Source organism: Calliphora vicina, chromosome 1 (genome assembly GCF_958450345.1).
Source record: "Calliphora vicina chromosome 1, idCalVici1.1, whole genome shotgun sequence".
NCBI classification, from domain to species: domain Eukaryota; kingdom Metazoa; phylum Arthropoda; class Insecta; order Diptera; family Calliphoridae; genus Calliphora; species Calliphora vicina.
Window position 1 is genome coordinate 126,598,787 of NC_088780.1, and position 27,641 is coordinate 126,626,427.

The window sequence follows — 27,641 nt, forward strand, 5'->3', positions numbered from 1 at the left end:
AGTTTACCAAAACATACAAAACTATCATTTGAATTACGTTACTTAACAAACTTCAACACATTTTAAGATGTGTGCTGAAGTAAAAATATTTTCCAGAAATAAACATAAACAAAATTTAATAAAAAATAGCTCTTTTATTAATAAACATTTAATACTGATGATATATCAAACAATTTTTTTTTTCTTTATTTTTCATTACAGCAAAAATGCAACAAACTTAGAAAAATTCCAATTAAGAATCTCAAAACACGAACTGTATAGTGAAAATGACACATTGGTCGATGCTTTACTCGAAGATATGCATAAATTACCCATCAAACATGTTGGTAAGTTTAAAAACAATGACTCCAAAAAATTTTAAAACAATTTTAAATAGTGTTTAATGTTCACAAATCAAATTTTCAAAAGAAATAATTCTCAATTCCATTTTCGAAATCAAATAGAATATCATCTCCTAACCATTCACTATTTTTATTTGTATTTCAAAAGAAAATTTGAATTATGCAATAACGAATTAATCCTATAAAGAATTAGTTATCAATGGAATGATTTTACCTTTGAGAACTCATTCTTTATAGAACTAGTTCCTTATTGAATCATTATTTGGAAACTTTAACTGGTTTTTGTCATAATTAATTTTAAAAATTTCCCGGAATTGAACAGATTTTTCAAATATTTCGCGGGAAAGGAAAATTTTCGGGAAATTAGCAACTCGGAAATAAAACATATTAAATGTTACCAAGATGTGATATGGGGAATTGTAACATACGTATTTGAAAATTAACGAAAGACTGAAGTACAACCAGTTTTTGGAAATTGTTCAGTTTTAATAGAATATTTTTAGTTTGACTACATGCTGACACCTTGAATATAATAAAACATAATTGCTTTCATAAAATAAGCTTTAAACTACGAAATACTTTAGAAGTTTTAAAGCATTGTCAACATTTCATAAAATATATAAGTAGGAGTTTATAACAGAATTTAATATAATAGAATCATCAGATATATTTTTACTAATTGAAAATATTAATTTCGGAGAGTTAAAATGAAGAATTTCTAAAAACATTTTAAAATTCTTGCGTCTATTTCACAATATCTGAATATTTAAAATTGTACATCGCAGTTCATTGAGGAACACAGCGTAGATATTGAGTGTTTAAATCTAAGCAGTGAGATCGAAAAGATCTTTATAAATGTTAATAAAAAATAATCCACTAAACCTACAGTTTTGTTTTATTTTTTTTTTTTATTGAAATTATTATTATAATTTACCAAAAATATTATTTATATAGCTCTAATCAATAGTAATGAATTTATGAACCATTTTTGAAAACCCTTCCATTAAGGTTTTTATTGAGCTTTATATCACTTTATTCCAACAGGTAGTCCATCTCCGTTTAAAATCTACCACACTTTTGGACACCTTTTTTGTGCTCTTCAATTCTCTTTTGGAGCTCTTCAATTCTCTGGAGCTATGGCACTGGCTATAGCCCCAGGTAGTTTGGAGTATTTGCTTCTCTTGGTAAAAATACCACATTATTGTTCTTGTACCACCCAACCCCTTTCTTACCATAGTGACAGGATGCCAAATCAGGCCAAAAATAAGTGCACACATTAAGAAGTCTTATGAATGGAAGCATCCTCTTTTGTAAACATACCTTGATGTAAATTTCGGTATTTACATGAACAAATGTTTGGCTTCTTTTGCCGCAACTGCATATTGCTTGCCATACCAAGAACTTTTTGGGAAAATTTTCTGCTTTTGGGTCCTAAAATTTTCTACAACATTCCCTAGAACCAGAACATGCGTTTCATCAGCCATTATGCAGTAGATATATTATTTTTTTTTTATTAAATTTGATTTTAATTTCCGTGCTCTGTCTTTGGCCTTTATGTTTTTAAACCAGCATTGGCTTTAACTATTCCTACCAAATAGTTCGAGTACTGAGCTAACCGAACTGCTTTCCTACCGTATGTGTTGGGAGCTCTTTCGAAAATGCTTCTTAGTTAGTGGCTTTAGAAATATCATGTGGACCATTTCTCCCGATACTGTTTATAACATTGGAATCAGTTTGACGGCAGACCTTTGATTGTTTGATCAACATTTTGTAGGACCAAGTTGGATTTTGTTGAAAATATTTAATAATTTTATTAGGTACGCACTTTTTTCTCGTCACTCATTTTAATCAGATTAACAACAAATGAACATAATTGACACTAAACATAATAACTGACATGCTTTACAAAGGTAACTTGATAAAAAATCAAATAAAACTTGGGTTAAAAATTTTAATGAAAAAAGTGTGTTAAGGTTTTTTCGATCTCAGTCCTTAAAAATGGCTACACCACCATAGTATGGAGATAGTAGTCTAACATTCACCTTAAAGTATACCGATAGATTCACTTTCATGTTCTAAATCGATTTAGAGTTGTCCATCCGGCTAGCTGGCTTGCTGACTGTTCTAATTATAGGCCGTAATTTCAAAGTTATTTCTATACAATTTGGCTCGTGTATTATTTTCGGCCCAAGGACGAAACCAATTGAAACTAGTAAAAATTGGTATATTATTTCATCTAGCCCCCATTAATGCTTGCTTGACTTATACAGATATCTATACAATCTTTTTCACAAACAAGTTTTTTAAACTTTAACGCGCATAAGGCCAATATAGAAAGAAATCACGCGACCAAATTTCATGGCGATCGTTCCATAAATGGACGTGGCTCCTATAAAAGGCCCACTTAAAAATAAAATTATTGAAAATTTAATAGAATAGTGATTTGCCCGTACTCAGTGTAGTTCGGTTTTGTGCTTAAAATACAAAATTGTAATTACTCTGTCCAACAGCATTTTTGGAACAGAATAGCGACCCTATAATTCTAAAAGGGCATGTTGAGTAGATAATTTTTGTAGAATAAACTTATAGTCCAGCAGGTCTGCATTTTTTTTTTTTTGGTCGAAGGTAGCATTATACTAACTGAAAAAAATGTTCTAAGTTAATATCTGAGAGAATACTAATTATCAGAGTTATATTATGGAATTATAGGAGCTAATTTTTGTGGAAGATCTTAACCCTCTATCTCTTCTCTTTAGGGGTCAGTTTGTCCCTCTTTTCGAGAAAACCAAAAAAGTCCTTTCAAAAAGGACATTTTAAGATTAAACTATTATTGAAAAATTTTCGCCGAAAAATTTTAGTGGGGGCCACCAAAGCTACAAAAGTTGTAAATAAAGCCCTTTACGAAAAATTACACGCCATCTCAGGTCTCACATTTTTTAAAAATATCTCCAAAAATCCATGTATGATCCCCATGAGCTGAAATATAAAATATAAATAGTCCTTAAAGAGATTTTCAAAAAAACATGCATACAAATGTAACTTAGCTCTTTTAGTTAAAGAAATTTTTATGTTTATTTATTTATTTTTTCACACCAGCTGGTCTAAAAGTTTATTCTACAAAAATTATCTATTCAACATGCCCTTTCAGAATTGTAGGGTCGCTATTCTGTTCCAATCAAAAAGTCACAATTTGTTGGACAGTGTTCTTAACCTACATACAAAGTAATGGTTAATCGTTGTGTGAGATCAGAGGCAAACTATGTGCAAATTAGATATAGAAACGCATCTCAAAATTTCCATATGTAATGAAATGCCACATGCTTATGTTTATTAACATTTTCTAAATATATATCGTTACCTTAATATACATAATCCCTAACTCGTGTTTATTTTAAAGTCGAGATTGTTTTGGCTTGTTTCTAGAAATCTGGGCTTCCAAAAAAAAAAAAAAATCACTAGTTAGGGCCTTTCTATATTAAGCTGATGTTATGTAATTAATATCTTATTTTATTTAATCGTTTTTTTAACAACTTAATTTCTTTATTGATGTTTTCTGTTTACTTTAAAAACAAACATATCTTCAAAACATTTTCTTTGGTTTCACTATACACCAAGCTTTGCAAAATTATTATTGTTATTATGGCACCTTTTCTTGCAAATTTCGTTACAAATACATACTATATTGTCATAAAGCTAAAGATACTTTTGTGTTTTAATTAAAGGACTCGCAACACAAACAAAACAACTTACACACTCAGGTATGCAGTTTACCAACACATATAAAACTATCATTTAAATAATAACTTTACACAACAAAAATTACTTTACGCACACATTTTAATGTAGATGTATGCTGAAGTAAAAAACTTTTTCATATACCACCACAACAAATCTTTTTAAGTATATTTTTATGTTTGTATAACTTTTATTTTTATTCATATATATTTTTTTTGGTTTTTTAGCTTTTTATTTACTTGTTTATGTTTTGTAAAGTTATGATTTACATGCATAATTTTTCATACACATGATAAAAAAAAGCAGTAGAAACTATAAGATAAAAAAAAATAAATAAAAAACTTTGTTCTTTTGTTGTGAACAGGAATACATACATGAATTTCTGGTAGTGTATTTGTAGTTAGATGGAATTTTCTGTACAGTTTTGTTTTACAATACAAACTCACAGCAATACATTTATTTTTGTACAATAGGGTGGCTCTTATAATGGCTTTTATATCCTTAAAACTGTTGTCTGTCAGAAAATTTATGAAAAATCAGATTAATTTTAGAGTTTGCATATTTTATTTCATGTTTTGAGTTTTGGGTCAAAGTAGCAGAATTGTTAACTCAGAGGTAATAGCACTGTTTTGAGTGATTTGTTATTACATCGACGCTATAAAATATTGAGACAGTGCGCGGTGCTTTTTAGTGCTTTCTTGAATGATTCAAGCCTTTTTTTATTAAATAAAATGTTTCAATCGATAATAAAAAGTAATATTTTCAATTTGAAACCTTTCAATAATTGCTTAGTTACATTTACAATTTCTAATAATTTTACACCCAAAAAATCATATTCTAGTCACATAGTGTATTTCCAGAGCTGAAAAAAATGCAATTAATGAATTCTTCCTATCCAAATTTTCTATCGAAGGTAAAATAATAGAGATATTAGTAATTATAGTTAAATTTGAAAGATTTTTTTTCATGCTAAATTTTTGTGGTACTTTAAAATAAAATTCTTAATAAATGCAAAATTAACCCCAGGCTCTCTTTTGTTGTGTCTTATTTCTGACTTTCTGGTTGAATTTTCCGTTTTGGAGTATTCAGGGACTTATAGTTAAATTTCACAGATAATATTTTTGCGGAACATTTTAACCCCTTAAATCCCTGTTTTAATGGTACATATGTTTTGCACTTTCTTAAAAGAAGGACAAAAAAAACCCATGTCTTGAGGATTTAGAAGGTTAACATATTCTACAAAAATTTTCTCTGTAACATCTTATATATAAATAGGCCACACGTTTTTTTGTGGTACACTTTTAAGTATCTTATTGTCCACCAATATTCATGAAACATATATGGTTTAAAAGCTTATTTTCTCTAGATGTGCACAATATAAAAAAATATTTAAAAATTCTTTTCATAAAAGTGGTAAAAAGCGTTTTAAAAGTGGTCGAATTTCGGCCACCAGGCGATCCTAGTTTTACATAAATTTTCTGAACACATTTTAAACCTAAAATGTAAGGATCACATGGTTTCTTATGCCGATTAACAATAAGAATTTGCTGGAGTTGGGAAACTTTAACCCCTCCTCAAATGAAATTCAGATGCAAACTTTCAAAATGCCGATACACGTGTCTTTTTTTGTCTCCTCTATCAAAATTTATTGGTCGGACCTTGTAATTTTGGAAAAAATTTGATTTTGTTGTATAGTGTAATTTAATCAGTAGTTTGAAATTTAGGATCTTATGAATTTTTTTATATTAAGAATGACAGTGTCAATAAATTGAAATCAAAAAAAAACTTTATCATCAAAATAGCAAAAAACTTTAAAAAATTCGATTTTGTTTACCTTTTTTCCCCTGTTCAGTTCAATAATATGTAGCAAACCGTTCAAAATTCAAGGAAACTATAAACTACAAAAATGTACCTAAGATAAACAACTGTCTAGAACATATGAACTTCCTAGGAATAATTCTTAATACCGTTAATATAAGTTAGTAAGAAAAAAACTAAAGAAATTAAGTGTTTTGGGCCACAAACTATATAATTATTATAAACTTAAGCATACTTTTAGGCAGCTTTAAAAAATGTATATCAAAATTTATTTCGTTTTTAAGTTTTTTGCGATTTTGATCTTGAAGATGAAGTTTTTTTGATTTTATATGTTCACAATTTTTGTTCTTTATGACAAGGGCTACAACTTTGCCTCAGAGAGTAAATCAAAGTTCCGAACAGTTTGCAAGATATGAGCCTGAGAAAATTATCACTTTTTTGCATAAATGATACCATAAAGAAGTATGACTTTGGCAAAACTGGGAGACACGGGTCTTTTTTTTATCACGTAGTGTTGACCTATATGGTTATATTTCCATGACTCAAAAAATTACACATAGTGTTATTTTCCATCAAAATTATACTTTGATATAAAATGGTCCTATAAACAAAGCTATTTCTTTTGTTTTTTTTTTACGAAAATTTTGCAGTTTTTTCTTGAGTTCGAAATTTTCTTTAATGTTTTATTGAGCATCAGCAATATAAAATCATTGAGACCTTGTGCTTTCGGAAAATTTAGCAATTTATACATTTCGTTGTCCATTATGTAGCAGGAGTATCATTATATAAAACCTCTTTTCATTGCCTATTTTTTGGTCTCAACACTCCTTGTAGTTTTCCAAACAGGAAAGCTTTGGACCTGATGTGTTTTAAGTCATACATAAACTATAGCTTTCACTCCAGACTTTAAATTTTTATATAAGGCCCACTTCCGCAAATCATTTAAACGAGCATAGATGTCTTAAAAATGCTGGTATCTAATTAAAATTGAACACAAAAAAGTTGAAAAATTAAAAAATTATTTATAAGGCCCTCTTCCGGAAACCACTTTAACATGTGCAAATATTTTCCAAGTATTAACATCGAGATACAATTTTATTTAAATAAGTTTATATACACATAAATCATGCTGGGATATTATATGATCGGGCTTGACCGACTATACATTCTTACTAGTTTAAGTTGGGAAAACACTTTTGGACAACTTATTTTTGGAACCATTCTAATGTTTGTTTGTATAATCTACACTAAGTATAAGTTGTAAATTTAACCTTGTTTGGTAATATTATAATTTTATGTGTTTTTTTTATAAATATAAATTGTATATTTGTGTTAGTATGGTGTTTTATAAATTATATAGGTAGATGTATAAGGACTGAAAGCAGTTTAACTGGTAAAGGATTATGAATGAAAAATCATTTTATAAACAATTATTTTAAATAGATTTCTTTAGTTTTTCAAATTAGTAAATTAGTTATTTAAATAGAATTTTTCTAGAACCAATAGGTGCTCGGTTTTTACTTACCTTCATTATATGTCAATAAATATATTCAAACTATTGTAATTTTTTTTAAATTTTATGTTTTTTTAAATTTGTAAAATAATTTATCTAAATTAAAACCCCATAAAACTCATATACAGTGACGGACAATACAATAGAATCACTACATATGAATTCGATTAAAGCGGTAAAACTACAAAATTTAAAATTTGTTCATTATATATTAATGCTCATAACGTAAACAATAAATAGAAAAAAATAAAATAAAAAAATAACACATTCTTATGTTAAAAACGATGTCAAATATAAAAGACTAAATAAAATATGCGACATTCAAATAGAATCAATCATTCTTAAAATGATTAAAAATAAAAAATCATCATAAGAATTCGTTATTTTCTTAATATTTTGTTACATATCAATTATTTCTAATAACTTTCGCATGTAGATAGGGAAATTGCATACCATATTTCCTGAATTTTTTGCCAAAGTTCTGCCTTGTTTTTCAATTTTTCAGGTCCGAGTTCGTCTTTTACTATTTTCCATAGGATTTAAGTCTGTATTGAGACGGCCATTCCATAACATGAATTTTGTTATATAAAAACCATTTTTTGGCAAGACCTGACGTGTGCTTTGGGTCATTATCTAGCTGGAAGAGCCATTTTAAGGGCATATTCCATTCTGTATGTGGCTTTATAACATTCTCCAAAATATTTACATACAAGTGCTTATCCATATTTTCTTTAATCCAATAAATTGGACCAACGCAATACCAAAAAAAGCATCCCCATATAATAATATTTCCCCAACCATGTTTAAACGTTTTTGGTTTTTGCCATTTTTTGGACGTCTAACCCATGTCTTATCATCACTACCAATTAAATTAATGGTCGTTTCGTCCGTCCACAACACATTTTGCCACGTTTTTATATTTTCTGGTCCACACCAATCCTTATGATTGCTCCTGGTTTTAAATGAAATATTGGTAGTGATTCTATTGTAATGTCCGTCACTGTATGTTTTCGAAATTCGACATATTTTTTTTGAATTTTTCGAAAACTATTTTCTTCCTGATTAATGTTAATTTTATGTTCAAGACGATCACATATGGATACCAAAGTAAGCTTTACATTGATAAATAACACTTTATAATTCACCCGCTTGTTAAAATTCAAAAAACCTAAAATTTTTATCAAAATGTAAAAAGTTCGGATATTTTTGAATTTATACAAAAATGTCCGATACAGCATTGAAAGCGTCTCTCAAAGAACCTTCAAATGATGCCAATATTTAATATGTTTCTTATACAAGAAATATGAAAATATATCATAAAAATCTTTAAAAAAAAACTCTTTTATCCTTTGTTCCAGCCCAGTAGGAAAAATCGTCGTAGACGACATTGTCTTTGAAGATTTATGTAAGATATGTCTTATATCAAAGACAATTGATGACAAAATGAGCTACAGTGTCTTGAAACTTGACGTAAAGTTGAGTTAACTTATAGCCGAACTTTTTATTGTTATTGTATAGCCGACAAACTGAGCGACATTGTCTCTCTTTTAGTCGTACATGCTTTTCACGACATTTCTTCGAAAAAGTCTTTGACGATTTGTTCTGGCTGTCCCTCATATGTCATCGACGAATATACATTGTCGTGCACCCATCATTGAATATGTCTTGAAGACGTAGCCAACTGGGAACTCACCGCAATACTCAACCCACTACAAACATTTTGAGAAATGCTCTCCTCAAATAAAATAAACTTTTATAGTAATTGGGAACATCTATATCGTATTTATCCTCCATAAAAACGGGGACCAACCTAATGTACATATGTATATGTATATTTAAATACATGTATGTTCGTGTAGTTTCCAAAAATAACTTTACCATTATTATTCAAAGCAAATTTATCTGTTTTGAAAGCAATATAAATAATTTTAACAATACTACAACTGATTCATCTTTACTGTAATTCTTAATTCTTATATATTTCGAGATGTTTTCTAAAATGTTTTCTTACATTATATGCATTTCTTTTAAGTCACACTATTGTTTGTACACAAATTCAGTACCCAACTTGATGTAATATTTTTTGTACTAGTTAGAAACTATTTTGCAAGCAAATATTTGTTGTAAGTTAATGAATTTGGTTTATATCTAAATATTTATTTTTATATTTTTTTTAACAAAAGCTAAATAAATGAATAATTCTTGTAACTTATAACGACGTTTGTATTTCTCGTAGAATTTCCTTAATGGAAGCATTGGTGTCGGTTGGAGCGTAGGGTAGCAAGAACCATGCAAAAGTTTTATAATTGAGTAAACATTTTTCTAAATTTTGATGAAATTTAAAATATATATGTATTTAACTTTTAGCTGTTATGTATAATTTAGCGCTTAATTTAGTTCATATTTCACATGTTGGCATTTTTAATATATGTTTACTGAAATCAGAGGAAAAATTCTAAAATTTCACAACTTTTAATGATTATTTATAACTATTTCCACCAAATTCTAATTAAATTCAATTAAACTTTTCAAAATGTTTTCTGATGTTTTTCTAAATAAATATTTAGAATTATTGTGCAATAAGATAGAGTTTATAATGTACACTTGTACTACACATGTGTAAAACATGACAATGCACATGTTTATTTATTTTATTTTTGAAAAACGAAGCACAGTGGTATAGAAAAACAATTAAGAAAGTATGGTCGGTCAAGCCCGACCATATAATACCCTACACTAAGTAAATGAGCTAAATCACTTTTCTTTTAAAATTTCAATAACTTATTTTCCTGAATGATTTTCGGAAGAGTGCTATGATGGGAGCTATGACTAATTATGGACCGATCGCATGAAATTATATCATTTATGTGTAGACCAACATTTTTAAGAGATTTGTGCTCGTTAAAGTGATTTTCGGAAATGGGTTGTGTTATTTATGTCTACATTAGAGTTATTTGTGTTGAATTTTATGTGTATACGAATATTTTTAGGAGATTTATGCACGTTAAAGTGATTTTCGGAAGCGGGTCTTATATGGGAGCTATGTGTAATTATTTACTGATCATAATAACATTTGGTGACATGAATTTTGTATATATTAAACTTATTTGAAGCAAAACTTGTGATGATGCCTTTATAAATAAACATTTATGACTGATAAAGTCCAATTTCGGGAGAACATTTGTATGGGGGCTAGGTGAAATAATGGACCGATATCTGCCAGTTTCAGTAGGCTCCGTTGTTGGGCCGAAAAATTATATGTACCAAATTTTATCGAAATATCTTCAAAATTGCGACCTGTACTCTGCCCACAAGGTTTACATGGACAGCCAGCCAGACGGACGGACGGACGCACATCATTTAATCGACCAGATAGTGATTCTAAGTCGATCAGTATAGAGTGCTATGATGGGTATTAGACTAATATTTTTGGGCGTTATATGTATCAAATTTTATCGAAATATCATCAAAATTGCGACCTGTACTCTGCGCACATGGACAGCCAGCCAGTCAGCCAGACGGACATCGTTTAATCGACTCAGAAAGTGGGTGTTAGACTAATATTTTTGGGCGTTACAAACATCTGCACAAACGCATAATACCCTCCCCAGTATGGTGGTGTAGGATATAAAAATTGGGAAATAAATGTGTAACTTCTAAACAGTTAGTCCGGTTTGAACTAAATTTCATAGGCGCAAAGAGGAAGTGTTGTCGTTTAAATGTGGTTATCATGAGCCCACGAGGGGCGCGGCCATTCTTATTAATAAATAATTATTTAAATAATTTTTGTTTAATTCTGGAAAAAAGCCATTAAAACATCTGCTTCAGTTTTGACATTCACGGCAAAAAGGCTTCCTTATTCCGAAATTTTTTGAATTATCTAAAATAATTTAGTCAGAGGAATGTTTTGTAATAATTTTAAGTACCGACATACGCGATATGTATTAAATTGTTTTCTTTTTCGTTTTACGCACAAATGCCATGGTATCATTACCAAGGAAATAGACATAAATCGCAAAAATACAAATCAAATATATATTGTGTATTAATATTTAATATTGCTTCTTTAATAATTTAATAAGACCATAAATAATTATTCGATTTCTTGTTATTTAAATAAGTTCTTAAAGTTGACAACATTTCTACATAACCAAAAGAGCACTGCAATCATTTAAAAAATGTTTAGAAAAAAATTAAAATTAATTACACAAAATAGCCAGATGATTTGGCTATGTCCGTCCGTCCGTCTGCCTGTCTGTTAAAAACACGATAGGGCGCAAACGAAAGGAACCATCCGGCTGAAATTTTCTACAAATACGCTGTTCATAAGGTTTGTCGTTATGAAGTTAATCTACTCTCATCACTCTTGTAATACCTGAATTATAGAAAAAAATTTATTTTGATATTTTTTTTTTTATTTTTTGTAATATTTTAATTTCAATGATGTGGTGTAAACACATTTATGTATGAAATGATTTTAATGGCATTATTATGTTTTCATCTACTTTCAGTACAAAAGGAAGGCGGCACACAGCTCAAACTAATGATTGAATATCAAAATGAGGTTAAAGCATTGATGAAGCCAATGAGGTAAATTTAAATTTTTAATACTTTTATATACATATACTTACATTACAAATTATAAAACATATTGTTTCAAATAGGTTTATTAGCATGTTGATGGAGTTTTTCTGAATATACATTAATCCAGTTTCACTTTTTAGTTAATATATAATTAATTATCTAATAGTTTATTAAAATGTATACTGTTGAACTCAATTTTTTGAATATATAAAATATAAAATGGACTAACAATAACTACAGTGTTGGCCAATATTATATCTTATATATAAATAGGCCACACGTTCTTTTGTGGTACACTTTTAAGTATGTTATTGTCCACCAATATTGATAAAACATAAGTATATGGTTTAAAAGCTTCTTTTCTCTAGATATACACAATATAAAAAATTTATTTAAATGGACCGATTTCAGTCAGTTTCAATAGGCTTCGTCCTTGGGCCGAAAAAATTATATGTATCGAAATATCTTCAAAATTGCGACCTGTACTTTGCCCACAAGGTTTACATGGACAGCCAGACGGACGGACGGACATCGTTTAATCGACTCAGAAAGTGATTCTAAGTCGATCGGTATACTTTAAGAATCGACATCAAAGCCCAAAATCCACGGTGCTAAGGTAATGCTCTGTATTATGATCTGCTGAAATCTGGCCAGACCATTACATGGAATCTGTACCGAATGCAACTGATTCATTTGAAGCAATAATTTGCAAAACTTGTTAAAAAGTATTTATAATGAAGTGGTTTTGAAGTTTTGCCTCACCCGCTTTATAGTCTAGACCTTGCCCTGTCCGACTACTATTTGTGTCGATCGAACAGAGTATTCGTTGTTGGCCTCAAAGAAATGTTTCAAAATAAAATATATTTTATTGTCACATATTGATGGTGGGTATACATTTATTCAAATTTGTATAATAAATGATATGATCACTTTAATGATTTTCGGTGCTCCAAAGGTATTAAATTGTTCTGTGTTGTCTAACAAATAAATGCTTAAGATTTAGCCGATCAAATTTGTTTTTGGAGGATTAATTTAATTAGTAGCTTTACTTTAATATATACACTTATATTACACATTTTAAAAATACGCTGGTAATACGGTTGATGTTATATACACAGCGTCATCTTCTAAAAGTCTCATGTATAATCTAATTGAAAAAAATAATGCTCTATTTTCACAATGGTCACATAGAGCTTTTAAAGCTGCTGCACAGTTAATGTTGTTGTTATTTACAAACAATGTTAGTAAAAGCGTTAACATTTACTTTTTTTTTTTGTATAACCAACACTCAGGGGATATGCAGTGCATTGTGTTGATGTTAGGAAATAAAGTTGTGAGAAGGAGGAAAGAGGGAGTAGTGTTTGTTGACGTTTGACTTGAATTGATAAATATTATATTCCGCCGGAAATACGTTGGCAGGTAGTAGATTCCACATATGTATGGTTCGACCAAAAAAGAGTTTTCCCTATAATGTGTCGTGCGATCGGTACTCAAATTAATAGCAAATTGGTGCGATCTGTGTGATAGTCGTGTATTCCGAATGAAAGTGCGCGTATTGGGTATAAGATTACTTATGTCTACTGAACAACACCCGTGATAATATCTGTAAAATAAGGATAAGCTGCCCACATTACGACGATGTTCTAAAGTATCGATAAACCGGGTAACATTTTCATCACCTATAAGATCAACCGCCCTTCTTTGAACCCGGTCCAGCAGCTGTAGACTTGACCTTGCAGCTCCGGCCCATATGTGGGAATTATATTCCATTTTTGGACGAATGAAGCTTGTGTATATACGAAAAAGATCGGAAGGGGAAAATATGTCCGACACCGTCTCAAGAAACCCAAGCACCTAAAAGTTTCCTTCGCAACATCGAATATATGACGGACGTCACACTGTATTCTCGTACCTAGAATCAAAAGGTTATCTGAAACACCAACAGCTGTGTTACCCATACGAAGAATTGATTCTGGTGAAATCTCGAGACGTTTATGTGTCAATAGGCAGCACTGAGTTGTCGTTTGTGTGTCCAACATCGTTAAGTTACATACGTTGCAGCAAATGAGCGATATATACATAAAAATCAAAGACCAACGACAGCTCGTCCATAATACAATATGTCACAATTACCAATTGTTTTGAGTTGATAGCATAAATAATTTAAAAGAACTTTAGGTAGGTTATGGTTGAACTATTTGTTTTCTTTACTATTTCTTTTTATTTTTCGAAAATAAAAATTATTAAAAATTTTCTTTCAGTATTTTGGGAGAAGAAATTTAAATCTAAGCTAACAATATTCAGATAATAAGTTTACCCCTTATTTTCGCAATCTATTTTAAAGTCACTCAGATTCCATTGATATTTGGTGTAATGTTGGCCTGATTACACATTTGTTAGCAATTAAGAATAAATTAAAAAGAATAAATAATATTTAAACCTTTAATAAAACTCTACTCCAGCAATTGACAGCGACAGTTTAACAGAAATTATATTTCTTACAAATAATATTTACATATTTTCTTTACAAAATATAAATCCCAGATTTTTTGCATTAAGTAATATATATTACATATATGTATGTATTTTGTTAATTAAATTCCTTAAATATGTAAAATGTTTGCCAGTGAAATTGGCTTGTTATTGAAGAAAAAACGAAAGAAAAACTTAAAAAAGGAAATATCTACTTAATTAAATATTCAGATTTGTATGAATAATCGTACTTATACAAAAGACCGAATATTTACTTACTATTGAAAACGTCATTTTAATAAAATACATACTTCAGACACGATAACTCATACACACTTAATACAAAGACCCATACATACAACACAATATAAAACAAGTAAGAAAGTATGATCGGTCAAGCCCGACCATATAATACCCTACACTAAGTAGAAGAGCAAAAACATTTTTCTTTTAAAATTTCAATAATTTATAATTTTGAGGGATTTTCGAAAGTGGGCCTTATGTGGGAGCTATGACCAATTATGTACCGATGACCATGAAATTAGGTCGTGTGATTTATGTCTATATTAAAGTTAACTGTGTTGAATTTTGTGTGTATACCAACATTTTTAAACGATTCATGCACGTTAAAGTGATTTTCGGAAGCGGGTCTATATGGGAGCTATGACTAATTATGGACCGATCGTAACAAAATTTGGTGACATGAATTTTGTGTATATAAAACTTATTTGGAGCGGAATTTGTGGAGATACATATATAAATTAAGCATTTATGACCGATAAAGTCCAATTTCGGAAGGACATTTGTATGGGGTCTAGGTGAAATAATGGACCGATTTCAGCCAGTTTCAACAGACTTGGTCCTTGAGCCGAAAAAATAATATGTACCAAATTTCATCGAAATATCTTCAATATTGCGACCTGTACTCTGCGCACAAAGTTTACATGGACAGCCAGCCAGCCAGCCGACGGACGGACATCGTTTAATCGACTCAGAAAGTGATTCTAAGTCGATCGGTATACTTTAAGGTGGGTGTTAGACTAATATTTTTGGGCGTTACAAACATCTGCACAAACGCATTATACCCTCCCCACTATGGTGGTGTAGGGTATAAAAATCAAATAAGTAAGTATAGTAGATCAATCCCGACCATGTAATACCCTACACAGATTATATCATTATAAACAGTTTACTTTGACTTTACTTGTATATATGAAATTTATTTGTGTTGAATTGAATTTGGATACCAACATTTTTAAGAGATTCGGATACGGCCCTTATATGGGAGTTATGACTAATTATGCACCGCTCGTTATAAAATTTGGTGACTTGATGAAACTTATTTGTGTTGAATTTTATTTGGATATTAACATATTTTAAAGATTTATGCACATTAATTCAATTTTTGGGAAAGGGCCTTATATGGGAGCTAGGAAAAATTATGGACCGATCGGTACTAAATAGTGCGAGTTCAGCTTATATAAAACTTATGTTTTGTGAATTTTGTTTGGATATCTATATAATTAAGAAAATTATGAGAACTTAACTATTTTCAGATAGGGCCTAAGAGAAATAATGGATCGTTTCTAACCAAATTTAGTGAGCTTCATCCTTAGGGCAATAGAAAAGTTAATGGGGCATTATCTTTCCATGTTACAAACAACAGCGCTAACCCAATATACCCTCCCAACTATTGTGATGTAGGGTATTAACGTGAGACTTGGGAAAGATGAAATACATTAAAACATTCAGGAAAAATAAAATATAAATGCATAAACGAATGGAGAAAATCAACATTTAAATAATTTATACACTTTATGAAAGAATTTAATTAAAACTACAAGCATATAAAATGTAAAAATTCATGTAAAAATATTTAAGTATATATGAGGAAAATCAAAAATTTTGGAAACTTAGATTCGAAATGAAAAAAAAAATCAATAAGACATATCGATATACCATAGAAAAATACATGTGAATCTGAAATCTTGGGTTACTTATCTTGCAATTCTTAAAATGATGGTCATTTAAATGGTGAAAATTTATAAATATACTTTGAAACTTTTTTTTTATTATTTTGACATTACACAATGGTTTAGAAATGTTTTTTTTAGAAACATCACAGTAGGCACTTTTCTAAAAAAAATAATTTTTTGGAACACATTTTCCCCGTTATAGGAATTTCGGTATTTAAGGACACTTGGATCTACATTAGTGATGATGATTTTGTGATAATATCTTTAACCATTTAAATTTTACATTAATTCAAATTCTATATTTTTCTTCATGGAAAATCACCATATTAGTCACAATAATTAATCCTTGATTGTGGTAAGCATAATATGGTTGATTTACGATTCACATGATTGTATCAATAATATATACGGTGTCCAATACACTTAAGAGAAATATTTATATGAACAAATATGAATAAATGTATAACATTAATGACTTCATATTCTATAAAAGTTTCAACAAAGAACCAAATGAAAATGATATTAATTACATATTCAGAAGCGATATATATTAAAAATACTTTCGACAACATTTTAAAGATAAATAATGACCTTTATTCCGTCATAAGAATGTTTAATAATAAAGAAAAAGGAAAATCATTTAACTGTTACATGAAATAAAATCATTGGCTACATTTTGTATTTATATAAAATAAAGCACCAGCAAACATATTGGGACGTTTTGAAAATGTAAATACATATCGTTACCTTAATATTGCTAAATATGAGCTGGCCATTTACCGAAATAAACGAAAATCTGGGCTTACAAAAGGAAATATATTAAGGAAACAATATATTTTACACTTCTGTAGTTTAAACAACACATATACAAAATAGCATTACCACCCAGAGGATCAATCAGATATGTATTCCCACGACTGCCGGTTCTATGCAGCTGAATGACCCGAGTTCACTAAGCCAAATGCTGTAAACTGAGCCAGAACAAGACACATCAACATCAAACATTTTATAAAAAACAGTAGTTGTGATAATATTTTTTAAATCAATGTCTATATACATATATGTATCTATGTATAAACGTTGGTGGCCAAGGGTAATTTTTCCTGGAAACGTTATTAAATATTTCAATATTGTCTATTGGAATTCCCTCATTTTGCACTTTTTTTTGATTTTTAAACTTTATGTCAACGGCAACATACCTGGGTATGTTTTGCATTTTTGAAATTTCTTGATATCCTAGCCAAAACTGTTTTCCGCAACTGTCCCCAGTTTGGTTTGGATAGGATCACTCGTTTGGAAGATGAAGCCCATTTACAAAGTTACACCCTTACGTCAACAGCATACATACCTGGGTATCCATAGTAAAACGCATGCAAATATAATGATAAAATTGAAAAGTATAGTATTTTTTCAACGTTTTTACCCAACCTACTCCACAATTTTGATAACAACGGATCCAAATATATCCCGATTTTCTCTTTTATTGGGAAATAGCTTTTCATAGAAAAGCGATACTTTTAATAAAAACTTTTTTGGAATATACATTTTATGCATACATTTTATGAAAGCTTAATTCTATCCATAATTGTTAAAAATTTTGAAAGGTTTATCAAAGTCCTAGAAATTTAATATTACAAAAATCGTAAATTTGTTACCCAAAGAAGCAATCTAAATTTAAATATTAGAAAATTAAGAAGTAATTTTAATAACTTTGTGACGAAAAACAAAATTTCCTCGAAATTCCTAAACTTCAAATGCTATTCCTTTATTAGGTGGAATATTGTCATTCAGTGTTTATTAGAATCGAAGAGAATTTTTTTATTTTTTTTTTTAAATTTCGTTTAAAAAGCATTTCGAAAATGTCAAATTTTGGATTTGAGATATCTTTTTTTTGGTATCGGGTTTAAATGAATTACCAATGTCAGAAAATTTTTTAATTTAAATTCAAATAAAATGTGCTACCTCTAAACGTCATGCGATATTGCTGAACTTTTTAGCATTTGTGTTTTAGGTGACGGAGTATAATTTTGTACATAATGGAAAAAATGATCCACAATTATACCAAGTAAAAAATACCAATGATGCTCCATTTCAAACTTATTTGTTTGCTAGGTAAAACTTTATACACAATCTATCCATCAGCCAACACTATTAACAATTTAAAATCCTCTCATACAGATGCATTGAGAAAACCAACACTTTCTGTTTTCCCTTTAAACAATAACAGCAATTGTTGTGGATTAATTGTCATTATATTTTTTGTTTCAATGTATCCAACTGCAAATTTTAAATTTACATCCAAAATTATTTACATACATATGTACATATGTACAGAAAAACAAGTAAGAAAGTATGGTCGGTCAAGCCCGACCATATAATACCCTACACTAAGTAAAAGAGGAAAAACATTTTTCTTTTAAAATTTCAATAATTTATATTTGTGAGCGATTTTCGTAAGTCGGCCTTATATGGGAGCTATGACCAATTATGTACCGATCACCATGAAATTAGGTCGTGTAATTTATGTCTATATTAAATGCACGTTAAAGTGATTTTCGGAAGCGGGTCTATATGGGAGCTATGACTAATTATGGACCGATCGTAACAAAATTTGGTGACATGAATGTTGTATATATAAAACTTATTTGGAGCGAAATTTGTGTAGATACCTATATAAATTTAACATTTATGATCGATAAAGTTCAATTTCGGGAGGACATTTGTATGAGGGCTAGGTGAAATAATAGACCGATTACAGCCATTGTCAACAGCGTCCGTCCTTGGGCCGAAGAAATTATATGTAGCAAATTTTATCGAAATATTTAATCGACTCAGAAAGGGATTCTAAGTCGATCGGTATACTTTAAGGTGTGTGTTAGACTAACATTTTTGGGCGTTACAAACATCTGCACAAACGCATTATACCCTCCCCACTATGGTGGTGTAGGGTATAAATATATTTTTTAAATATAAGGAAAATCAAAATTTTTGGAGAATTTGACTATGACACGAACGACACTTTGTTGTTGTATATGTCGATACCTAAGCATGCTTATGCGTTTGTCGTTTTTATAGTTCACTTGACATTCGAAAATAACTATATAGTCGGTATGGAAGATACCACTTCACTATTTTTATCCCAACTATTTTTATATCTGAACAAAATAACTAATTTTAAGCTTTACTTTAACATTTTTTTTAACAAAAACAAACTGTGAAGCAGATACACCCAGAGTCTTCCGCAACCCACAGATTAATATTCTAGCATACTATCGACTATTATAATTCTCCCGATATAAAGAAAATAGTTATATTCTCTATATCAGAGAGGTCATTCCCACTAAGCCTATTCCGTCCAATTTCAGCCAATCATCGTAAAAATATAAGAAAGTTATTGAGACAAAACTTAAAGACTCTCAAAATTACAATTTTCTTTGCAACGGAGGTCCTACACTCACTCGTACTAAGCTTAAAGACTTTCATAGTTATTGTTCTCTAAATATTCGAAAAAAAAACTAATTAAATGTGGAAAATTTTTAGTTAACTACGTACCATGGCAACGATGTTTCAATTCCATTCAGTTACACCCAGAGAAAAAACAATTTAAAATCAATAAAAACCATATTGAATCAATAAGAAACATTAACGAAAGTCTAGTAATGTTGAATTCTTTTATTTCAGTATGGAAAAATATTAATTTAATGTTGAAAATTATTGATTTATCGTATTTTAATATGGTCTTTATATGGCTTTTCTATTATAATTGAAATAGTATGATGCCTTCTTGTTTTTAAGTTTCAGTTTTTCCCTTAATGTATGTAAAATTATCCAAAAAAATATTTCACACACTGTTTGAAGAATCTCGCAATTTTAGTTATCCAGATATTCATGTAAAGTTTGAAGGCTTTTAACCATTATAGTTCTCCAGATATTCCATAGTAACTACTTACTTTGTATGGTAAGTGCCACGCCCACTGTCCCGATCCCTCCCATTTTTAAGTAACCTACATGCAGTCGTAAGAAATGGATTCGTATAAAGTTTGAAGTAAAAAAGATAAGGTAGATATATAAATCTAGTGTTAGTCCTATAAAAGAAAAATTGAGAAAATTGGGAAATATTTGCAACCGCGGTCATCAAACAACTGGAGTAGGATGGTTAAAAATGTTGAAAATTAAATTTTAACATGCGAATATCTCCTAAGCTATAAAAGATAATTGATAGCTACGACGAGGTTTAATGTAGAGCTCGATGAGAAGATTCTATATATGTAATTTATTGAAATCGAAACGCAAACGAAGAAATAGTATAATTTTTAAAATTGAACATACCCGAGGTGTACTACTTTGGGGACCCCAAAGTAGGTGGGCTCATGAGGTCCAAGTTCAAAACATAAACTGAAATTTCATTCAAATCGGACTAAGGGTTTAGAAGTTACAGATTTATTTCCCTCTTTTTTTTTCTCATACCACAATCAAGCCCATTTTCATGCATGCTGATCACAAAGGTACCGAAGTAAATCCTGTGAAGTTATGGGGCTTTCGAAATAATGGTTCATCTGATATTCCATAGTAACTTTTTATTTTGTATGGTAGGTGCCACGCCCACTTCAAATTTCAAAATAACAAGTATTTTTCCTACCATATATAGAGGAGCATACACTAAAAGTTAAATTTCAAGAGTTCACGAAATCCTTTCATGGTCTACTCTTAATATTGTATGTGTTGTTAACCGCGTGCAAAATCAGAAATTCTGGCTACTAACAAAGCTATCAAGGTAAAAATGTCGAACTTTGGCCATCAAACTTTAATTATTCTTGAAATATTGTTCATTGTATTGTCCATTTTGCCGTTTTTGTTGGCAACTCTTTACAAATCTTATATACATCTTATTATAAGATATTTTATATGAAATGACAACTCAATTTTACATAACAGGAGTTTCATCCATTTATAACACAGGCTATTTTTAGTTTAATATAATTTGCTGTTAATTGGTATAAATTTAAAATCATTTAATTATTAATTTGTCACTCTTCTGTAATCCAATTTTATTTCAGCATTTTTTTATGTCCACCAGAAACAAATATTGGGGTATATTAATTTTGTCATGCCTTTTGTAACACATTGAAATATACATCACAGTAAACTAATTTGGGTCTGCGATGTATATTTCGATGTGTATATTCTGGGTCCTCATATAAATTTTTCAGAAATTTATCACTCTATCAAATGCTTTACAGTTCAGAAATAATTAAAGTCTCCATAGAAGGCTAAAACTACATGTTGATGGTGGGTATATAAGATTCGGCACAGCCGAGTATATTACTTGTTTCCTACTGATTTACTTGTCTTTATTTTTGCCAACCCTTTAAATAAACTTTTCCACAATTCATTCGTAAATCTGCTTTATATAAACACATACAAATATACATAAGTTCATTAGGATGACTCGTTAGTATGGAGGAAAAATAGGATGTCTGAAATTAATGTTTAGCTTGTTTGAGCTTGTTTCTCAAAATTTCTGTCCTAGAGTCAGTGTTTTGTGGGTCGGATCAAACGATTTGTTTCCATACTTTACCTAAAGGAAACATATTTAATTTGTATCAGTTGAAAGACCATTGAAATTTGCTTTCAGTGCTGTATCTGAATTCTTCAGATAGTTCAAAAATATTCAAAATTTTTTAATTTTTGGGAAAAATTTTATTAATTCATTAAATTCAACCGAAATATTTTTCCGCATTTCGTTATTTAACCCAGTTCGAATTTTATTTGAATTTTTCGAAACATATTTTCTCTCCGACCTGATGATAACTATATATTCCAAACAATCACAATATGGATATCAAAATAAGCGTAATTTGCATAAGTGTGTAAGTCTTTACAAGGTCATTGGATAATAAAACAAACCTTTTAGTTTAACTAAAATACTTTCACTTATACAATTTTCATTTAATTGCCATGCTTTCTTTGTGATTAACATCTTTTTATTTCAAAAAGAACTTCGTTTTTCAATTGTGGCACCACCAACAACATGATATTTTTGACTTTTAGTTTTTTTGACGTATTCGTAGTAGATGCATTGGCAATTGTTACAATGAATTCAGTTTCTCTCGAAAATCGCATTAAAATAATTAAAATCCACTATGAAAATAGTGGTTCTATTACAGTTACATTTCGCTGGTTTTTCTGAACGACAAAGACCATTTTCACTTGTCAGGGTATGTCAACAAGCAAAATTGCCGCATTTGGGATTTTGAAAATTCTAGAACGATTATTGAATGCTCATCGTGTCACTGTATGGTGCATAGTGACGTAGATATCACTGACATCAACATGGCGGTGCCTCATGGCACACAGCCCATGAAACGATCAATTTATTGCAAACCTAATTTTCCGATCTCATAATTTCACGAAAATCAGCTGTTAAATGGCCAGCCAGATCGTGTGATTTAACACCACTGGATTATTATTTTTATACGGAGCCAAACGAATCGATTGCAGCCTTAAAACTCAAAATGAACTCAAAAAAGAATTATAAATGAAACCAACTGGTTATTAAATAATATAAAGTTTATAATTGAACTAGATTGAATTTCGAAAAACAAAAAAAACCCGTTTCGTGGGATTTATATGAGGTTTATAACGTGTTAACTAAAACTAAGTTTCTAATTAATTTTATGTAAGAACCTAAAAAACATAAAATTTTTGCAAAATTTTACAAATTTAAAATAGGGCATTTAGTAAATTAAAAACACCATTCAAAGACCTTTCACATGATGCCAATATTTTATGGTTCCTTTGCGAGAAATATAAAAAAATCATAAAAAGCTAAAGAAAGAAATTTGTATCTTCTTATCCAGCTCAGCAAATACAAATATTTTGAGAAACGGTATCATAGAAAGAATTAAACTTTTTGTTTGGGGCCACCCTAATATACATGGGTTTGGATTTGTAAATATATATTTATATATGTATGTAGATATACAGAATATCGCATTCATTTTATTTATTTTGTACAACGTTGTGCTCCTTTTGAACTATAAATTGAATGTCATTTATTTTATTTTAAGTAGATATGAAATGACGACAGTAAAGACAACACATGAGATGAAAAGATAAAAATCGCAAACACACACGAAATACAATCAGTTATTTTGTAATTACAAAAAAACCCCAAACATTTTACACACAGTGACAGAAAAGATAAACTCACATACACACACATATATTGAAACGAAGGTAATTTGAAAATTGTTTCAAATCAAAATAAATACATACATATTATTCTTGTATTTTTCGTAAATAGAATGGGTATGAATTTATTAAACAAAGAGGTATCCCAAACATTTCAATTTACCGCCATTTTAGTAACAGTCTGAAAGCTGTCAGTTAAATATTAAGGGTATTTCATGTCAAGTGAGACACAATTTTTTTTAACAAGTTGGGTATGGAACTCTCTCAGACATTTTGTCCAAGCAGGTGTTTCTTCTCATCCATGTAACTTATTACCTATTGTTCTTAGCAAAATGTGTCCCAAATAATTTAGATAGCTATTACTTCAATCGTTCGAAAAAAATTTAAAAAAAAAATAAAAAAAATTTTAATTTTTTTTTCAAAATCAAAAACTTTTACAAAATACCCCCACCCACCCAACGGAAGTCATCAATTTTAAAAGTTGGTTTACTTGACATGAAATCCAATGAAGCAACTTGTGGATTCAACAAGTAAATGTCTAGACAGAAGAGTTCTTTTGCGATTACTATTACTTCAAATAAATATTATAATCTCAATTGGAGTCCTGAATTTAGTTTTTAATTCAAGATCTGTGATGTTGAATGACGATTGTAATATCTATATTTTTGATTTGGGAGCCAATAAAATATATATATTATGTTAACGGATTCGATATACTCAACTTTCAGATTAACACAAATAACGTACATAGACAATTGATACATCAATATATCCGCTATATTTCCGGTTCGGTTGCTATTTAAATTCGTTAAAATTAAATTTTTTTTTACATATTGTTACGAAATTGTACTTGAATTCAAATATAACGATTTTAAGGGCTGATTTAAAAGTAGCATAATGCTTCCAAATAACAGTGCTGTAATAGTAAACTGTAACATATCTGTGGACATTATTAAATAAAAGCCGTTTAGTAGTTTAAAAATTGTAACAACTCTTTATTTATTCAAAATGTACAACAACCACAGAATTAAATAGCCACTCAATGTTTTTTATACACGTTTATAAATCAGACACAATTTATAATGTACACGAATTTACTTGAAAAACACAACACACTTTAAGGCACTCAGTTGATGTTTATTCGAAAAGCGTCTCTGATAAACTGACTCACGACTGCAACCTCTGCCACTATTTATAACACTGCCATCTGCACTCGAATATTCTAGATCTTACTAATACATACGCCATCTGTGGTGTACTTTCTACAATGTTCTTTAACTGAATATTCGAATTCGAATACAGCGTTGCCAACTTATGATCAAATCAACTGAAAGCTTTTATTTAATAATGCCCACAGATATGTTACAGTTTGCTATTACAGCACTGTTATTTGAAAGCATTAAATCAGCTACTTTTAAATCATCCTTAAAATCGTTATATTTGAATTCAAGTGCTATTTCGTAACAATACTTTTGATCTATTATCCATAAGTTATTAATAAAGACAATATGGATATCTAATAACTAATATATATTTCAAATACCTTTCCAACGACGTATATAACGCCATAGTATTTCGAACCAACAATTGGTCAAAATCGGGAAGAATATTTCTTAATTTTTCATCATAACATTTTTAATTTGAATCTTAAAGTACACTTTGGTGAAGGATATTTAAGATTTTGTACTTGTTTTATTTGTTGCCTGCAAAGATCCTTGTTTTAATCTATCATTTTGTGTATTGCTAAACATTTCCTACCAGTAAAAATGATTCATAGTTGTGTGTATATTTTCTAAGGACTTACAAAACCGACTACGTTAAAAAAACTGTCTTTCAAAAGTGTTTTTGGACATTAGTGTGGCTCTTATTTTGCTCTTTTTGGACTGTCGATACTTCCAAATTTTAAACTTGTCCCAGTCATCTAAAAACCAAACGCTGAAAATTAGAGCATAATCGAATAACGCCAAGATGTTACACATTTTTTATACCCATCAAATGGAATGGCATTCCGTTTGTAATTTCCACAGTTCATTTGCGACCCCATCTGTCTGTCTGTTTGTTGAAATCAACTTTCCGAAGCCTCCAAATAACTGGCATAATTGATTGATACATTAATATATCCGCTATAGTCCAACTGAGGTTGCTATTCAAAATTAAGAACATTGGCTAACAATTGGCTGAGACTACTTGGATTTATTCACCCATTTTTTTTTTACCAAAATTAGTTTTCCAACAAATTTATTTTAACAAATATTTTTTGGTCACAAATATTTACGATGTAAGTGAAATAAAAAAACAATTATAAATTGGATTTTTTTTTCCAATTTAATTTTTTTTTTATATTTTTATAAAATGTGCAACTCTAAACTTTTCCGATTTTGCTAAAATTCTCTTTTTTATATGACGGAGAACAATTTTAGATCCAAATTTTAAAAAGCAAAACGTTTAAAATAAGGGCCACCCTATTGGGCATGAACTCGTAGTGAGCAAATCTGTCGTATAATGAAAGAATATTTTTGTTTTATTTACAGCAAAATTGCGATAATATAAAGAGAGATATAAAGCAAGAGAATTAAAACATTTGCTAATCCGTGTGGTTCCGTTTCGGGCATAAATAAATGAACATTTTCACAACAATCCTTTCTCGTTATTATAATTAATTGTGGTTGAATATTTTCGAAAAACACAAATTTAATTACCAAAAATTAAAAATATGACATTTTTGTTTAAAGTGATAATATGTAAGTGTATTTGCTCAAGTCTTAATGCATTTAAATTTATTTGTTATTGGACTTATTCTCTATAAGTACTCTTTTTTAATCCTTATACAACTCATTCGATTCATTTTGCCAGTAACAAATGAATAAATAAAACTGAAAACAAAGAGTAGAGAAATAAAATGGTGTTTAAGGCTTAAATTCGTTAAAACTAAAGGCGACAACAAAGGATAATTAGTTAAGAAAATAAAACTGGAAATAAAGCATGCTTTTTTACATTAGCATTTACTGGTGTACTATATTTTCATTTGTTGCTAAATGAATTAAAATTAAAAGGATTGAGCTTTAAATAATAACGGACAATGAATGTTGTTTTAGTGTGAATTTGTTTATTACCTCTTACTGTGAAATTGGCTTTCTGTTCTTTAAAATATGAATTTTGATGATTTTTTTTTTCACACAAAACTATGTAGACCTTTACTCTTTTACTTAATTACTTTCAAATTACTTTGAGCATAGGGTAACATAGAGATAAGACGTAATTGTCAAAAACCTAACTCTTGCAACAACAAAATACATGCTATTCAATGGATTTTATTGTTGTTGTATCAGACATATGATTTCTTGTATTTTTGTTTGTCAAATCGGTTGTCTCTATGTATAATTCTCTATGACTTTGAGTATCTGTTGTCTATAGGTCTTTACGTTGAATTAACCCATGTAAACTTTATTTTATTTATATATTGCTGTGTTTTTATATAAATATGTATATATTTGTTTATTTATATTTCTCCTATTGTTATATTGTAGATTCCCCAGGGACCAACAAACTTTACCCAATCATTTTTACTTTACTGACTATGAGAGACATAATGCTGAGATTGCTGCATTTCATTTGGACAGGTAAGAAGAATTGTGTAATAAAAAAACATTAAAAATACAAAAATACATTACATATCGTAGCAACAACTGTGTATAATAACACTCAGCAAGAACCAAACAGCAATAATAAAAATATATGGGCTTTGTTTAAAAACCTTTATATTTATGTGTAGAACATTTTCAAAATTTATAATTAGCTTTTAGAAAGCGGAATAACGCAAACATAAAACTATGTAAGTAAGTTTCATAAAAGTTAAACAAACTATTGAATTGCCCATATATGTGTGTATGTGCCTACATGCTAGGGATGCCTAACGGGACTGAGTTTTATAAATCCCGGGATTCCGGTTTTTATAATTGTAAATTCCGGGATTTTTCGGCATCCCGGGATTTCGTGATTTTTTGGGAC

The 27,641-nt window shown here is 29.6% G+C and overlaps 1 protein-coding gene across 1 annotated transcript in view; it reads left to right on the forward strand.

Moving 5' to 3' along the window:
- LOC135952597 (uncharacterized) overlaps nt 1-27,641 on the forward strand; it is a 234,651-nt gene that overhangs the window by 128,371 nt on the left and 78,639 nt on the right. Inside the window, exons 4-6 of the mRNA XM_065502613.1 lie at nt 202-326; nt 11,919-11,997; nt 27,161-27,253. Coding sequence (XP_065358685.1) covers nt 202-326; nt 11,919-11,997; nt 27,161-27,253 — 297 coding nt within the window. The remainder of the gene's footprint in view (nt 1-201; nt 327-11,918; nt 11,998-27,160; nt 27,254-27,641) is intronic.